The 18,815-nt window shown below is 42.9% G+C and overlaps 1 protein-coding gene across 1 annotated transcript in view; it reads right to left on the reverse strand.

Moving 5' to 3' along the window:
- The window catches only part of LOC120020388 (la-related protein 4B-like), a 38,965-nt gene that overhangs the window by 11,964 nt on the left and 8,186 nt on the right, over positions 1-18,815 (reverse strand). The window contains exons 3-7 of the mRNA XM_038964003.1: positions 9,178-9,331; positions 3,148-3,315; positions 1,951-2,029; positions 466-602; positions 107-210 (exon numbers count right to left, since the gene is read on the reverse strand). Coding sequence (XP_038819931.1) covers positions 107-210; positions 466-602; positions 1,951-2,029; positions 3,148-3,315; positions 9,178-9,331 — 642 coding nt within the window. The remainder of the gene's footprint in view (positions 1-106; positions 211-465; positions 603-1,950; positions 2,030-3,147; positions 3,316-9,177; positions 9,332-18,815) is intronic.

Below are 18,815 nucleotides of genomic sequence, written 5' to 3' on the forward strand. Positions count from 1 at the left end.
TAGCAAACTGAATCTGTGTCCCAAACAACACCCTATTCCCCATTTAGTGCACTGCTTTTGAACAGAACCCTAAGGACCCTGGCCAGAGGCTAGCCAGTGAACATACCTCTATGGGAGTGCTCTCAGGGACCTCTCTGAGGATGACGATGCAGCGGTTCTGGTTGGGTCTCACCTTCTCCCCCTTCTCATCCACCTGGACCAACGGCAGAGCTATGGAGGCAGGGAAATAAGTAAGTCCAGTGAATTTAAAATCAAAACCTTATTGCTATGTAAATTTAGCTAGGAATTGGTGTTGTACAGAGCAAGGTTAACTGATACAACTGAAATCCATAACACAAATTCTCTAAGTAAAATGAAACCTCCATTCCCAACAATGTCTCTATAGTGTAAAAAAAAAAAATGCTATAAGTAAACATTAAGTCTAGTAAAAAAGAAAAAAAAAAGAAGAAAAGGACTGTCACTTACACCGTAGGATATCGACAATCAACTCCACATCCGTGCTGAGTTTCTTGACGTGGTCCAGGTTAGCTACCGTCACGATTGGCACATATTGGTCACTATCCATCTGAGAGATAAGATACATGTCGCTGGACAGATTCTCTCTGAGAGAAGACAAAAAAGTTGAGTCACTCCCTGTAGCCTAAGGCACTCCTCCCTCCCCACAGCAGCCACAAGTACATTTGACAGCATGAAATAAAGCTTTCATTTAGAGCAAGCCTTCCACAAAGGGCAGAAGATAGAACTAATGAGAATGCGACCGCTGTTCGTCATCATAGCAACACATTTTACTGGCTGCATTCTAAAATAGGCAGCACTTAATCACCATCAACAAAATCTACAGCCCGGCCTCTCGAGTGGCTCAGTGGTCTAAGGCCCTGCATCACAGTGCTAGCTGTGCCACTAGAGATCCTGGTCCTTGTCCGGGCTCTGTCGCAGCCAGCCACGACGGGAGACCCATGGGGCGGCACACAATTGGCCCAGCTTCGTCCGAGTTAGGGGAGGGGTTTGGCCGGCAGGGATGTTCTTGTCCCATCGCGCTCTAGCGACTCCTGTGGAGCCGCCTTTCCCGAGTTCGCCAGGCGCAATGCACGCTGACACGGTTGCTAGGTGTACGGCGTTTCCTCCGACACATTGGTGCGGCTGGCTTCCGGGTTAAGTGGGTATTGTGTCAAGAAGCAGTGCGGCTTGGCAGGGTTGTGTTTCGGAGGACGCACGGCTCTCGCCCTTCGCCTCTCCCGAGTCCGTACGGGAGTTGCAGCGATGAGACAAGACTAACTACCAATCGGATATCACGAAATTGGGGAGAAAAGGTAAAAAATAAAAACTACAACCTGGGATCGACAATTATGGGGAAGAGCATAACAAGTGGTACAGTTGTGGTGTAAATGAATCCCCTAGCTATCTCCCCTAAGAGTCAATGAAAGTTCTGTCTGGCTGGTTCTGTGTTCTGTAATGGCAGAGCTGTGCATCTGTGCTGCTCAACTGTAGTTTATATGGTTGCTGCATTATTGGCTGTATTGTAGTAGACAATGCCTGTGTACCAAATGGCAACCTACTTCCTATATACAAGGGTTAAAGCAACAAGAGAGACAACAAGACAAAATCCATTGACTGACACTGACAGATCGATTCTCTGGGACCAAGTTAACCTCCCCTTTCACGTAAAAATTTCATGACCCTCATGCTTTCAGGGAAAGAGGATAATTCTGTACATGTATTAAACTGCGAGTTTGACCAATTCTAGTCCTTTTCAAAATTGGAAAAAAGATAATCCATTTGATGGAAATCCGCTGCATCAAGAAACATTTAACCCCCTGTATATATAGTGCACTACTTTCACCCAGGGCCCATTGACCAGAGCACTATTGGGTCTGGTCAAATGTAGTGCACTATACAGGGAATAAGATGTAATTTGTGACACAGCCAGTGTGTAGTATGGCTGTTACTCACCGGGAAAGACAGAACTCCAGGGTCTTCTTCAGGTGTTCCCGGAGGTCCTCCTGAGGGCTCTCCTGCTGGGTCTCACTGCCTGCTCGTCACACAGCGGGAATAGACAACCCAATACTCAGTCGGTCACTTCCATGACATGAGACCATTCATTTCGTTCAACTCAATGGCCAAGTCCCAAATGGCAGCTTAATCCCTATGTAGTGCACTATAGTGACATGAGACCATTCATTTCATTACACGCAGTACCGTGTCGGCTATTACCGTAAAATACCTGTTCTACAGGAAACTCCACAAAGTCAAAACAAAATCATTGATGCATGACGTACATCTCTAATATTCTAAACACAATGTTGCAGTGAATTCTGAATACCATTTGTATGAGGGGTGTGCCTAGTATTCAGACAAAAAAGTATCGTAACAGATATAGGCAATTTTTTATCCGCAATCTGAAAAAGTAATTTTCAGGTGCCCGTGCGCATCTTTCAATCAAGTGCGAGGTGCTACGTGGTCTAAATCAGTGTTCCCCAACTCTGGTCCACCAGTACCCCCAACAGAACACATTTATGTTGTAGCCCTGGACAAAGACCTCATTCAGTTCATTGAGGGATTGATGATTAGTTGAATCAGGTGGCTTGTCCAGTGTTACAATACAAATGTGTACTGTTGGGGGTACTCGAGGACCAGGGTTGGGAAATACTGGTCTAAATAACTCAACTGGCTAGTTTTCATGTCTGTAAAGAGAAGGGCGGGCTGTACGTTGACCCTGCTGCTCTGATTGGATAGAGCAAAGCTGTATTTCTCGTCTACTCAATTACATAATTTCATCCGATCACTTCTCCTCGCATGTTATGGTCGGATCATTTAGATTGCTGCTGCCTCTTGTTAGCCTAATACTATGATAAATAAAAGGGCAAGGATGTTTGCTAGCTAGCACGCTATCAATGTGCATAAAATCTAACAAGTAGGGCGAGGGTAAGGAAAAAAGATGAACTGGACAGAGCGCAAACTTGTCTATCCGCCCCTCTGCTAGTTGAGGAAACAGACACCCCTACCCACGCAGCTCCTAATCTGCAGCTTTTTTTGGTCTATAAACATGCAGGGAGATAAGTGCATCTACTTATTTTTATAATTGTGCATCACTTTAACAGATGCTTTGCTCAACTCAAATGAATTGTCTCCAGTGGATGAAGATCCCACCTGTGTGAGTTTCCTCCTGGCCAGACTCTGGGTATTCAGCAGGGTCGGAGCACTCCAGGGTGACGGTGGCAGCCATGGGAGCTGGCTCTGCCAGTAACACCGCCACCGGCTCATCTGGGTCAGCTAGTAGGGTCCCTTCAAACACGTCGTCTTCGCTGGCTTCACAGCCTGGAAAGAGTAACACGGAGACAACCAACCACGTGGTTAACATTAGCTAGGAGCTACTGTGAAGGCTAAACTTGGAAAAACAATACACGTTATGCAGTAGGAATCAGTTGATCGAGACAAGGTCAATATATAGATGTAAAAATGGATACCATAAAAATGATTACTGTTAATATAAGATCTCCTAAAGTGCAATCCCTAAAAATAACTTAACATTACGAGCTGTAGATGTCTGCACAGAGCATATCGGACTGCTTTTTCTCTACCACATTACCGGATTCCTACCGGAAGCTCTGAACCTTTACACCGGATCATCGCAGCTAGCTAGCTGCTATCTGAGTGGCTACACCTGGCTAACGTTTCTGTCCCGAAGCAAGCACCAGTGAGCCTGGAGCTAGCCTCGAGCTAGGCCCATCTCCCAGCTAGCTGAAGAGGTCTATGAGCCAATTCTTGGGCTACAATACCTCTTTTGCCAATTGGCCTGGACTTTTTACTGCTGACACGGAGCCCCGCCGATCCATCACGACTGGTCTGCCGACGTAACCGTCCGAGGGGGTTTCAACCAGCTCTTCCGTTGCGACGTCCCCCGGAGGCCCATCTGCTAGCCCCAGCCCGTTAGCTGTCTGAATCGCCCTGTCTCCAGCTCGCCTAGCTACTCACTGGACCCTATGATCACTCGGCTACACATGCCTCTCCCTAATGTCAATATGCCGCCTCTATTGCTGTTTTGGTTAGTGATTGTCTTCTTTCACTGTAGAGCCTCCAGCCCTGCTCAATATGCCTTAGCTAGCCCTTTTGTTCCACCCCCCACACCTGCAGTGACCTAACCTGGCTTAAATGGTGCCTCTAGAGACAAAACCTATCTCGTCGTCACTCAATGCCTAGGTTTACCTCCACTGTATTCACATCCTACCATACCCTTGTCTGTACATTAATGCCTTGAATCTATTCTTCCGCACCCAGAAATATGCTCCTTTTACTCTGTTCCAAACGCACCTGACGACCAGTTCTTATAGCCTTTAGCCGTACCCTTATCTGTTGATGTAGAGGTTAACCCAGGCCCTGCAGCCCCCAGCACCACTCCCATAACCCAGGCGCTCTCATTTGTCGACTTCTGTAACCGTCAAAGCCTTGGTTTCATGCATGTTAACATTAGAAGCCTCCTCCCTAAGTTTGTTTTATTCACTGCTTTAGCACACTCCGCAAACCGGGATGTCCTTGCCGTGTCTGAATCCTGGCTTAGTAAGACCACCCAAAAGCTTGAATTTCCATCTCTAACTATAACATTTTCCGACAAGATGGAACTGCCAAAGGATACGGAGTTGCAATCTACTGCAGAGATAGCCTGCAGAGTTCTGTCTTACTATCCAGGTCTGTGCCCAAACAATTTGAGCTTCTACTTTTAAAAATCCACCTTTCCAGAAAAAAAGTCTCTCACCGTTTCCACTTGTTATAGACCCCCTTCAGCCCCCAGTTGTATCCTGGACACCTTATGTGAATTGATTGCCCCCCCATCTATCTTCAGAGTTTACTTTTAGGGGGGCATAATCTGGGACATGCTTAACACCCCGGCCGTCCTACAATCTAAGATAGATGCCCTCAATCTCACACAAATGATCAAAGAACCTACCAGGTACAACCCTAAATCCTTAACCATGGGCACCCTCTTAGATATTATCCTGACCAACTTGCCCTCTAAATACACCTCTGCTGTATTCAACCAGGATCTCAGCGAACACTGCCTCATTGGCTGCGTGTGTATTGTGTTCGCGGTCAAACGACCACACCATCACTGTCAAATGGTCCCTAAAACACTTCGGCGAGCAGGCCTTTCTAATCGACCTGGCCCGGGTATCCTGGAAGGATATTGACCTCATCCCATCAGTAGAGGATGCCTGGTTGCTCTTTAAAAAGTGCTTTCCTCTCCATCTTAAATAAGCATGCCCCATTCAAAAAATGTAGAACTTAGAACAGATATAGCTCTTGGTTCACCCCAGACTTAACTGCCCTTGAACAGCACAAAAACATCCTGTGGCGTTCTGCATTAGTATCGAATAGCCCCCACGAATAGCCCAGCTCAGTCAGTTCGAAAGGTTTTGGGACACTAAAGTCCATGGAGAATAAGAGCACCTCCTCCCAGCTGCCCACTGCACTGAGCATAGGAAACTCACCACCGATAAATCTACAACCATTTCAATAAGCATTTATCTACGGCTTGCCATGCTTTCCACCTGGCTACCCCTACCTCGGCCAACATCTCAGCACATGCTGCACCCCCTGCAGCAACTTGCCCAAGCCCCCCCCCTCACTTCTCCTTCACCCAAATCCAGACAGCTGATGTTCTGAAAACTGCAAAATCTGGATCCCTACAAATCAGCTGGGCTAGACAATCTGGACCCTCTCGTTCTAAAATTATCCGCCGAAATTGTTGCAACCCCTATTACTAGCCTGTTCAACCGCTCGTATCGTCCAAGATCCCTAAAGATTGGAAAGCTGCCGCGGTCATCCACCTCTTCAAAGGGGGAAACACTCTCTTATAGACCTATATCCATCCTGCCCTGCCTTTCTACGGTCTTCAAAAGCCAAGTTAACAAACAGATCACAGACCATTCCGAATCCCACCGTACCTCCGCTATGCAATCTGGTTTCCGAGCTGGTCATGGGTGCACCTCAGCCACGAACAAGGTCCTAAACGATATCATAACCGCCATCGATAAAAGACAGCACTGTGCAGCCGTATTCATCGACCTGGCCAATCACTGTATTCTTATCGGCAGACTCAACAGCCTTGGTTTCTCTAATGACTGCCTCCCCTGGTCCACCAACTACTTCTCAGACAGAGTTCAGTGTGTCAAATCGGAGGGCCTGTTGTCCGGACCTCGCAGTCTCTATGGGGGTGCCACAGGGTTCAATTCTTGGGCCGACTCTTCTCTGTATACATCAATGTCGCTCTTGCTGCTGGTGATTCTCTGATCCACCTCAATGCAGACAACACCATTCTGTATACATCTGGCCCTTCTTTGCACACTGTTAACAAACCTCCAGACGAGCTTCAATGCCATACAACACTCCTTCTGCGGCCTCCAACTGCTTTTAAATGCCAGTAAAACTAAGTGCATGCTCTTCAAACAAATGCTGCCCGCACCCTCCCGCCTGACAAGCATCACTACTCTGAACAGTTCTGACCTAGAATATGTGGACAACTACAAACACCTAGGTGTCTGGCTAGACTGTAAACTCTACTTCGAGTCACATTAAGCATCTCCAATCAAAAAATGTAATCTATAATCAGCTTCCCATTTTGCAACAAAGCCTCCTTTACCCATGCTGCCAAACATACCCTTGTAAAACTGACTATCCTATCGATCCTTGACTTCGGCGATGTCATTTACAAAATAGCCCCCAAAACTCTACTCTGAAAACTGGATGTAGTCTATCACAGTGCCCCCTGTTTTGTCACCAAAGCCCCATATACTACCCACCACTGCGACCTGTATGCTCTCGTTGGCTGGCCCTCACTACATATTCGTCGCCAAACCCACTGGCTCCAGGTCATCTATAAGTTGTAAATGAGAACTTGTTCTCAACTGGCCTACCTGTTTGGGATAGGGGGCAGCATTTTCACTTTGGACGAATCGCGTACCCATAGTGAACTGCCTCCTACTCTGTCCCAAATGCTAATATATGCATATTATTATTACTATTGGATAGAAAACACTCAAGTTTCTAAAACTGTTTGAATTATGTATGTATGTGAGTATAACAGAACTCATATGGCAGGCAAACTTCCAAACAGGAAGTGAGAATTCTGAGAAGGGTCGATGTTAGTCATCGCCTATTCAATTCCCTGTAATATATGGATCTGTTTGCACTTCCTACGCCTTCCACTAGATTCCATTACTTATACAGACATGAAGAAATGCTCCGGTTGGAACGTTATTGGATATATATGATAACATCCTGAAGATTGATTCTCTACTTAATTTGACCAGTTTATTCGACCTGGAATATAACTAAGTTTTCGTCCGAGTTCGCCTGGACCGGCGCCAGCGTTTGGACATGTGAACTAAATGTACTAGCAAAAGTAGTAGCTAATTGGACACTAGTAATGGACATTATCGAACAAAACGATTTATTGTGGAACTAGGATTCCTGGCACTGCATTCTGATGAAAGATCAAAGGGAATATTTATGATGTAATTTCTGTTGACTCCAACAGAAATACGAAATACACAACAGGAGAAATGTTGTGTATTTCTGAGCGCCGTCTCAGATTATTGCATGGTATGCTTTTTCCTAAAGTTAAAAAAAAATCTGACACAGCAGTTGCATTAAGAACCAATGTATCTTTAATGATATGTAAAACCTGTATCTTTCATCAAAGTTTATGATGAGTATTTCTGTTATTTGACGTGGCTCTCTGTAATTACTCCGGATATTTTGGAGGCATTTCTGAACATGGCGCCAATGTGCCGAGATTTGTGGATATAAATATGCACATTATCGAACAAAACATAAATGTATTGTGTAACATGATGTCCTATGAGTGTCATCTGATGAAGATTATCAAAGGTTAGTGATTCATTTTATCTCTATTTCTGCTTTTGTGTGACTATTTTTGGCTGGGAAAAAATGGCTGTGTGTTTTTTGGATTTGGTGATGATCTAACATAAATATATGTTGTGTTTTCGCTGTAAAACATTTTTTTTTTTTTTTTTAAATCGGACACGATGGGTAGATTAACAAGATGTTTATCTTTCATTTGCTGTATTGGACTTGTTAGTGTGTAAAAGTGACATATTTGTAAAAAATATTTTTGAATTTCACACGCTGCCTTTTCAGCGGAACCCCTGGGCTAGAAAGGTTAAATAAATGTGAAATAAAAATAAAGTCTTTGCTAGGTAAAGCCCCGCCTTATCTCAGCTCACTGGTCACCATAGCAACACCCAACCGTAGCACGCGCTCCAGCAGGTACATTTCACTGATCATCCCCAAAGCCAACACTTACTTTGGCCGCCATTCCTTCCAGTTCTCTGCTGCCAATAACTGGAACGAATTGCAAAAAAATTATAATAATCACTGTAGCTGAAGACTTATATCTCCCTTTCTAACTTTAAGCATCAGCTGTCAGAGCAGCTTACCGATCACTGTACCTGTACAAAGCCAATCTGTAAATAGCACACCCAACTACCTCATCCCCATATTGTTACTTGTCCTCTTGCTCTTTTGCACCCCGGTATTTCTACTTGCACATCACTCCAGTGTTAATGCTAAATTGTAATTATTTCACCTCTATGGCCTATTTATTGCCCTACCTCCCTACATTTGCACACACTGCACATAGATTTTTATATTGTGTTATTGACTGTACGTTTGTTTGTGTAACTCCGTGTTGTTTATGTTGCACTGCTTTGCTTTATCTTGGCCAGGTCGCAGCTGTAAATGAGAACTTGTTCAACTGGCCTACCTAGTTAAATAAAATAAATAAAAAGCTGTGTCAATCAGAATAAAACTAATTGATCATTTCCATGTCTCCACCATTCCCTTGTTAACTGCCACAGCGGCTAAACTTGGCTAATCTTAACTTCCGCACATTAAAATAAGTGATTATGCTCATGAGTTAGATGGAAGGATAGCTTGGTAATATTCATAGCTCTCCCTCTAAATTGATAACAATGATTCACCCCTGGCTGCATGTGCCGTGACGACATGGGGATGCGTCCCAAATGGCACCATATCCCCTACATAGTGCACTGTTTTGGTCAAAATTTGTCCCCATTTGTAGGGAATAGGGTGCCATTTGAGACTCAGACAGGGACACGGTAACAGAAGGACTATTCTCATCCGTTCCTTAAAATGGCTGACCTTCTGGCCCAGGGTCAGCGGAGCTGCTAACGCAGCCGTCCTTCCATGGCTGGAAAGCAGGTGTATCCGCAGTCCCAGTGGTGGTGTCCAGGTTAAGCATGTGATTGGCCCATGCTTTCGCATTGGGGTTCAGGTCAGAAACCTTGGCAGATTCCTGTTTCAGGAGACAAGATAGTATTATAAACATGAGTTCAGGTAGGCCTCCACACTTCAGCAGACAAAAGGAACGTAGGAGGGGTGCTGCTCAACAACAACACCAGAGTACAGAATTAGGCATACTGTAAGCATAGTGGAATATAGGCTAGATCAGGGAAGAATGAGAAGGTAACCTACATTAGGAGTTTGTCAGCTGCTCATTCCTATTTTAAGGCCCTGCCAGTCAACTTTGCCTGCTTGTAGTGTGACCATACAAATAGCAATGTGCAAATAGACAATGGCCACAAGTTCATCTTAGTACAGCCCCACACAAACAAAGCTGATCTCCATTATGAAGACACTACTTTGCAAGCAGACAATCCCTTCTGGGATTACTAGTTATCTAGTAGTCCGAGTTGGGGCAACAGACTGAGAAAATGCTGGTGAAAATAGTTTGCTTTTCGGTTCCAAAGAAGACATCATGAAAAACACAATACACACAAAACAAAATCAGTGTTTCCACTTACATACATTTATGCGCACCACCACTGCTATTGCCACCACACAAAAACATACATTTTCGGGATGGAAAAAAGCTTTGCGATTGGATTTAGTCATTTTAACAGACAGAAAGTATGTAGAAAAGCTAATTTACCTACATTTTTTGTTTAAGAATATAATCTTTGAGAACTAGAAAACCCCATAGTCAAGGAGAAAATATTTCATGGATTTGCAGGAAATTAGCAACATGTCTCTTCGCTGCTAAATCCAGACCAATTTAAAAACCGCACCAACCACGCCCATAACCACACCACCTGACAGGGCAACCACCTATGCCCCTTGTTAGGGCAATCGAAATGTCGGCTCTACCCAAAATTACAACCAACTAATTGTAGCATTACTGCAAAAAATGGAAGAGACAAGTGGAAGGGGGAAAAGGAACTTGTCTATCGGCCTTGCATTAAAGACTAAAATTGGATAAAGCAAATTGTGATGAATAAAAAAAAAAATGTAAAAGTATACCAGTTTCATTTAAGGACCAAAACATTGACAGCTGTGCCACAGATTCCAAAATAGTTTGGAAGAGATCGTCGATGTACTGATACACAAAACAAGGCTAGATTCAAAACTTAGAATTGTTAAATTATACACAATTCCTGCAAACAATAGAATGTTAGAACTATATAAATATCTCCCCCTCTATATAAATCTCTCACTCTATAAATATAGGATACAACCATAACAGTTATGAAGATTTTACTGCGAAGAGACCGAATCAGATCATTTGTTTTGGTACTGTACATACGTAGCTTGTTTTTGGTCGCAGGTCCAGGAATGGTTGAAGAGCAACATTTACCTGGAGCTAACACTGCTGATTTTACTACTGGTTGATTTGAAAAGTCATAGCTGATCAATAATATAATTTTTGCCAAAATGTTTAATTTATAATGTGTTGAAACTATGAGAAAGGTTAAGAACGTACAGTTGAAGTCGTAAGTTTACATACACCTTAGCCAAATACATTTAAACTCAGTTTTTCACAATTAATGACATTAAATACTAGTAAAATTCCCCGTGTTAGGTCAGTTAGGATCACCACTTTATTTTTAGAATGTGAAATGTCAGAATAAAAGTAGAGAATTATTGACATCAGCTTTTATTTCTTTCATCACATTCCCAGTGGGTCAGAAGTTTACATACACTCAATTAGTATTTGGTAGCATTGCCTTTAAATTGTTTAACTTGGGTTAAACGTTTCAGGTAGCCTTCCACGAGCTTCCCACAATACGTTGGGTGAATTTTGGCCCATTCCTCCTGACAGAGCTGGTGTAACTGAGTCAGGTTTGTAGGCCTCCTTGCTCACACACGCCTTTTCAGTTCTGCCCACAGATGTTCTATAGGATTGAGGTCAGGCCTTTGTGATGGCCACTCCAATACCTTGACTTTGCTGTCCTTAAGCCATTTTTCCACAACTTTGGAAGTATGCTTGGGGTCATTGTCCATTTGGAAGACCCATTTCCGACCAAGCTGTAACTTCCTGACTGATGTCTTGAGATGTTGCTTCAATATATCCACAATTTTCTTTCCTCGTGATGCCATCTATTTTGTGAAGTGTACAAGTCCCTCCTGCAGCAAAGCACCGCCACCCCCGTGCTTCACGGTTGGGATGGTGTTCTTCGGCTTGCAAGCTTCCCCCTTTTTCTTCCAAACATAACGATGGTCATTATGGCCAAACAGTTCTATTTGTTTCATCAGACCAGAGGACATTTCTCCAAAAAGTACGATCTTTGTCCCCATATGCAGTAGCAAACCGTAGTCTGGCTTTTTATTGGCGGTTTTGGAGCAATGGCTTCATCCTTGCTGAGCGGCCTTTCAGGTTATATGAATATAGGACTGTGGATATAGATACTTTGTACCTCTTTCCTCCAGCATCTTCACAAGGTCCTTTGCTGTTGTTCTGGGATTGATTTGCACTTTTCACACCAAAGTACGTTCATCTCTAGGAGACAGAACGCGTCTACTTCCTGAGCAGTATGATGGCTGCATGGTCCCATGTTTGTACTTGCGTACTATTGTTTGTACAGATGAACGTGGTACCTTCAGGCGTTTTGAAATTGCTCCCAAGGATGAACCAGACTTGTGGTCTACATTTTTTTTTTTCTTCTGTGGTCTTGGCTGATTTATTTTGATTTTCCCATGATGTCAAGCAAAGAGGCACTGAGTTTGAAGGTAGGCCTTGAAATACATCCACAGGTACACCTCCAATTGACTCAAATGATGTCAATTAGCAGAAGCCATGACATTATTTTCTGGAATTTTCCAAGCTGTTTAAAGGCACAGTCAACATCGTGTATGTAAACTTCTGACCCACTGGAATTGTGATACAGTGAATTATAAGTGAAATAATCTGACTGTAAACAATTGTTAGAAAAATTACTTGTGTCATGCACAAAGTAGATGTCCTAACCGACTTGCCAAAACTATAGTTTATTAACAAGAAATTTGGGGAGTGGTTGAAAAACGAGTTAATGACTCCAGCCTAAGTGTATGTAAACTTCCGACTTCAACTGTATGTGAAACATCACAGCAAATAGAACAAAAAAAATGGATGGTGATAAGAGATAGATGGAGGGGTTGAGTGGAGCTGAAGGGCGGGATTAAAAACAGGGGAGGTAATAGTTAATAATAACTATCAGATAGAGCACAACTGATTGGGATAAAGAGGAGACCGTACTGACATCCTCAGAGAGCAAAGTAATTGTTCTGCCAATTCCATACACAAGAAGACTCACAAGCTATAATACTGTAGTGGAGGGTTGTGGTAAAAGCTCTACTATTAGAGCCCTGAAAGTCCTGAGGTAAAGGAGCATGTCTGTAACAGTTACTCTCCACTGGCTGCTGTGAGAAAAGGGTCCAGCGCTGCATCCAACCCAGTCCTGCACGCACCGGGCTCAGTCATTCTACCTGCTTCACACAGTGACGGACCCTGTGGACCCTCAACCACAGGCAGAGTCAATGCGCAACAAATAGTTTACTATTATCACCTGGGTCCTCCCAGATCTTTCAGAAACATCACATTCAGCATGACCTCCCATCGTCTTCACTGTGAGCTCTCTGATGCTTCCGAGGCTGTGTCTGTGGTTGTCCAACTGTGCTGTCAAACTGTCTCACAAGGAGTTGAGGAGCGGATAAGCGTCAGGTTGTCAGGGAATAAGCACTCTGATGAGAAAGACATGGCTGTGTGAGCTTCTGACGTGGCGGCTGCTGATTCGTCGCCTTCACCCATTTCCATTTCATGGGCTTCGGTTTCATCACTTCTGCTGCTGGCTGCTACCCTCCGAGTTATTCTCCCTCCATCAAACCCCACGTCACGAACGAACACAGATGGACTGACGGCTAAGGAGTTACGGTTAAATCCACCTGAGCCAAAGCTTACAGACAGAGGCAGCTTGAGGAATGGATAATCCACATTGTGTAGGCTAGGCTACTCCTTTTGCAATCCACACCCAATAGGCCTTTAGGTGTGATTTAGATTAGCCTATGTTAAAGTAACACACCAAAATCCATAATCTAGTTACAAGTTTAAAGTCATAGTTGGAGCAAAACACCTCAATGGAAAACCTTAATGATTCTCAGCTGTGGGCAACTCATGAGGCTGTGAGTATTCAAGAGGGAGACATTTACTTTGTTTGTGTCTTTCTTCAGTTCGATACAATAATGGAACAAGCCCCTTTGCTTTGAATTGAGCGCTTCTGTCTGTTTGCCCGGGTCATATTTCACAAACGCTGCATTACAAGTTCAGTGGACTCTGTCCAGTCAAGCATACACAAAAAACACACACACACACACACCAAGAGCAAGTTGAAATCTGACATCAAAACCAAATGAGTGCCACTGAGACCAAGACAGGAGGAACAACAAACCCATAATCCAGTCATGCAATTCTATAATTCCCCACTCTCCCGCTCACATCTGACCTGGCTGCTATAGAAACTGGGCAGACGTCACTGACTACTGTGTCAATGCTTCAGAGGATTTCAGGTCCGCTTGACCTTTCCCAATAAAAAGCCTCGGTGCCTCCCTCCCTCCGTCACTGAGGGGAGAGATTCACTTTTCCCCAGTAGCCTGATGGGAAATGTTATTTTGGGGAGGATGTGAATCATAATTAACTATAGACGGGGGAGGAGTTTGTCACTGTCATAGTGAGTTTGTCACTGTCATAGACAGAGCACACAGCATGGTTTTATTGATCTAGTTAGGCAAACGGCCAGGGAAGCTTTCGTTTGTTGACCAGGATAGGTCAAAGTCCCTTCTATACTAAACACAGTTTGGACTGATCCGCCCGTCTATAGATGAGAGGTCTCTGTCACATTGAGCTCCAGACCCAGGGAAGATAAGACAGTGGACTGGAAATGTGTTGAGCTGAGCACCCAGGATTCAAATGATCCAGGGAGAAAAAAATAAAACAATGTCTATACAGGTTAGAACACTTTTACAATGCAAAACGATACTGGTAGCTTCCTGCTTTAATAGTAGGTCATCTTTACTTGCTAGCTGACGGCTTAATACCCTACCCTAAAACTTTGTTTTGTGATAATATGCAAAACATGCCGATTTAAAAAGCTGATTGTCACAACAACAAAAAACTTAATTGACTTAGTCTTCCTTTGCCTCGGCTCTGGTTTCCACTAGATTCCGTAGCCACATTCCGCCTCGCAAATGGTGTCATACATTTCTTTAAAAGACTGCACGCACTTTTATAAAAGAGATTTCTTCTTGCAAATGTTGTTGAATCAGTATAATAAAGTTATGTTCTCTTAGCAGTTGCCAATAAAATAAGTCCTAAATGGAAGGGATTGTTTGTCATCTGGAGCCCCATGAAATCAGCTGAAACAAGCTTGACTCAATGCACACACTCCTATTGAATTATATGTATTCACCTGTATTGTGACTAGACCTAGGCTGCATCTCAAATTACCCAGTTTATCAATAGAGATACTATTAAAATACACATTTACCATTGGTAAAGCAACCTAACTACAAAACAAAGTCTAATCGATTGTATAATGGTTTCAATTAATGCATACATGGCTGTCTAAAAATGGACATAAAAATGCTCAAATGTAATTACTTGGACTCAAGACGCCCAACGATTGAACAGAGCAGTAACTGAGTTCATCTGTCTGGATCAAGTGCCATTCTGTGACTTCGGATGATAAGTCTTTGTGATGGTATGGAGTATTGTGATACTAAACCTATTAACAGTATCAAAGTAAAAATTCTGGTATCGTGACAACACTAAATGTAAGAAACAAAAGAGCATTATGTGACTGAGTCACATTTGTTTATTTTGCAAGCTATAGCACCCACAATTTTACATAAAATAGGATTTTATAGGACCATAGAGTTTAGTCTAATTTGCGTTCTTTTTTCCCCCATAGGAAATCTGTTATCGTAGTATCGTGACAAGAGGTCGACCAGTTATAATTTTTCAACACCAATAGCGATTATTGGAGGACCAAAAAAAATCCAATACTGATTACTCGGCCGAATTAAAAAAAAATATATATATATATATATATATATATTTCTTTATTTGTAATAATGACAATTACAACAATACTGAATGAACACTTATTTTAACTTAATATAATACATCAAAAAATCAATTTTGCCTCAAATAAATAATGAAACATGTTAAATGTTAAAAAAATGCAAAAACAAAGTGATGGAGAAGAAAGTAAATGTGCAATATGTGCCATGTAAGAAAGCTAATGTTTAAGTTCCTTGCTCAGAACATGAGAACAGATGAAAGCTGGTGGTTCCTTTTATCATGAGTCTTCAATATTCCCAGGTAAGAAGTTTTAGGTTGTAGTTATTATAGGAATTATAGGACTATTTCTCTCTATACCATTTGTATTTCATATACCTTTGACTATTGGATGTTCTTATAGGCACTTTAGTATTGCCAGTGTAACAGCATAGCTTCCGTCCCTCTCCTCGCCCCTACCTGTGCTCAAACCAGGAACACATCGACAACAGCCACCCTCGAAGCATCGTTACCCATCAATCCACAAAAGCCACGGCCCTTGCAGAGCAAGGGGAACAACTACTTCAAAGTCTCATAGCGAGTGAAGTCACCAATTGAAACGCTATTAGTGCGCACCCCGCTAACTAGCTAGCCATTTCACATCGGTTACACCAGCCTAATCTCGGGAGTTGATAGGCTTGAAGTGAAACAGCGCAATGCTTGAAGCACAGCAAAAAGCTGCTGGCAAAACGCACGAAAGTGCTGTTTGAATGAATGCTTACGAGCCTGCTGGTGCCTGCCACCGCTCAGTCAGACTGCTCTATCAAATCATAAACTTAATTATAACATAATAACACGCAGAAATACAAGCCTTAGGTCATCAATATGGTCAAATCCGGAAACTATCATTTCGAAAACAAAACATTTATTCTTTCAGTGAAATACGGAACCGTTCCGTATTTTATCTAACGGGTGGCATCCATAAGTCTAAATATTCCTGTTACATTGCACAACCTTCAATGTTATGTCATAATTACGTAAAATTCTGGCAAATTTGTTTGCAACGAGCCAGGCGGCCCAAACTGTTGCATATACCCTGACTCTGCGTGCAATGAACGCAAGAGAAGTGACACAATTTCCCTAGTTTAATATTGCCTGCTAACCTGAATTTCTTTTAACTAAATATGCAGGTTTAAAAAAAATATACTTCTGTGTATTGATTTTAAGAAAGGCATTGATGTTTATGGTTAGGTACATTCGTGCAACGATTGAGCTGTTTTCGCAAATGCGCTTTTGTTAAATCATCCCCCGTTTGGCGAAGTTGGCTGTCTTTGTTAGGAAGAAAAATTCACCACACAGTTCGCAACGAGCCAGGCGGCCCAAACTGCTGCACATACCCTGACTCTGTTGCACAGAACGCAAGAGAAATGACACAATTTCCCTAGTTAAAAGAAATTCATGTTAGCAGGCAATATTAACTAAATATGCAGGTTTAAAAAATATATACTTGTGTATTGATTTTAAGAAAGGCGTTGATGTTTATGGTTAGGTACACATTGGTGCAACGACAGTGCTTTTTTCGCAAATGCGCTTGTTAAATCACCCGTTTGGCAACGTAGGCTGTGATTCAATGATAAATTAACAGGCACGGCATCGATTATATGCAACGCAGGACAAGCTAGATAAACTAGTAATATCATCAACCATGTGTAGTTAACTAGTGATTATGTAAATATTGATTGTTTTTTTATAAGATACGTTTAATGCTAGCTAGCACCTTACCTTGGCTCCTTGCTGCACTCGCATAACAGGTAGTCAGCCTGCCACGCATTCTCCTCGTGGAGTGCAATGCAATCTGCCATGATCGTTGTCCAAAAATGCAGATTACCGATTGTTATGAAAACTTGAAAATCGGCCCTAATTAAATCGGCCATTCCGATTAATCGGTCGACCTCTAATCATGACAACCCTAAAAAGGCACACCCCAGTAGCATTAGACTCATTAATGTAACAGCTTTCATGTTTGGATAAGATATTTTGAACACATAGCTATAAATATGTTCATGACTGTTCATATACAGAGCATATGGCACAGTAGCGCTGTGCCGAGAAGCACATAATGAGATGTTTAACGTCACACGCTACATGTTAACAAGCACATTGTAATAAAGGTTATTTAATAAGGTGAGTTGTGGGAGGCATAGATCATTTCCTAAACAGCAAAAGTCCCTGATTGAGACATGTGAATACCTTATACCTCAAGACTCCATTGGGGACTTTTACCTGCCACCAAACTTGTTTCACATCTTTCGCCATGTGTTAAATGATACTGGAAAAAGGCATCAATGTCTTTCCATTTCATAATTTTGAGGCTTTGGGGGAAAAAGCTTTCCTTTGGCCCTCCATTTAGGCTACTGTGCATTCTTTCCAACTTAAGAGATTGAAGACCCGGGGGAATCACAATGAATGTGTGGCCTACCTACGTCCACTTGCTTCTTGATTAAGTGGCCATTGTGCCCTTGGGCTGAACATAATTATAATTCCCTCCAAAGCACCTCACATGGCTCACACAGATATCTCAATTCTTATTAGCCAATACCCGTCACATGATCGGGTCCTTCTCAAAGGCATCACAGCGCCGAAGACAGACAACGGCACGCGTCCTTCATATTGAAGATGCTAGAACTGTCCATATTTACTTTTGTCAGCGAACAAGAGGAGTAACAGCAAAAGCAATCTACTATCAAAGTACACAAGTTGACCTATTCTATTGGTCAGCTTGTCCTTCTGTGCGAGAAAGAAACATTGCCAGCAGCATACCACCCTGCATACCACTGCTGGCTTGCTCCTTAAGCTAAGCAGGGTTGGTCCTGGTCAGTCCCTGGATGGGAGACCAGGTGCTGCTGGAAGTGGTGTTGGAGGGCCAGTAGGAGGCACTCTTTCCTCTGGTCTAAAAAATATCCCAATGCCCCAGGGCAGTGATTGGGGACACTGCCCTGTGTAGGGTGCCGTCTTTCGGATGGGATGTTAAACGAGTATCCTGACTCTTAAAAATCCCATGGCTCTTGCCGTAAGAGTAGGGGTGTTAACCCCGGTGTCCTGGCTAAATTCCCAATCCGGCCCTCATACCATCACGGTCACCTAATCATCCCCAGCTTACAATTGGCTCATTCATCCCCATCTCCCCTTTAACTATTCCCCAGGTCGTTGCTGTAAATGAGAACGTGTTCTCAGTCAACTTACCTGGTAAAATATCAGATTAAAAAAAATTATTATTCCAAACATACTGTACTCGGGGAGTTGTGGGATGCAATAGATCCCAAATTAATACAACCACTGTACATCAAAAAACATTTAAAGCAATGAGGCTGATGCAACAGATCAGAACGTTTAGTTTAAAATGTTGATAGGCAATTTCTTCACATTATAGTCGCAGCAATGAGCACACGGCAGTAGGCTATAAGCGCAAGTG

Source organism: Salvelinus namaycush, chromosome 25 (genome assembly GCF_016432855.1).
Source record: "Salvelinus namaycush isolate Seneca chromosome 25, SaNama_1.0, whole genome shotgun sequence".
Lineage (NCBI taxonomy): Eukaryota > Metazoa > Chordata > Actinopteri > Salmoniformes > Salmonidae > Salvelinus > Salvelinus namaycush.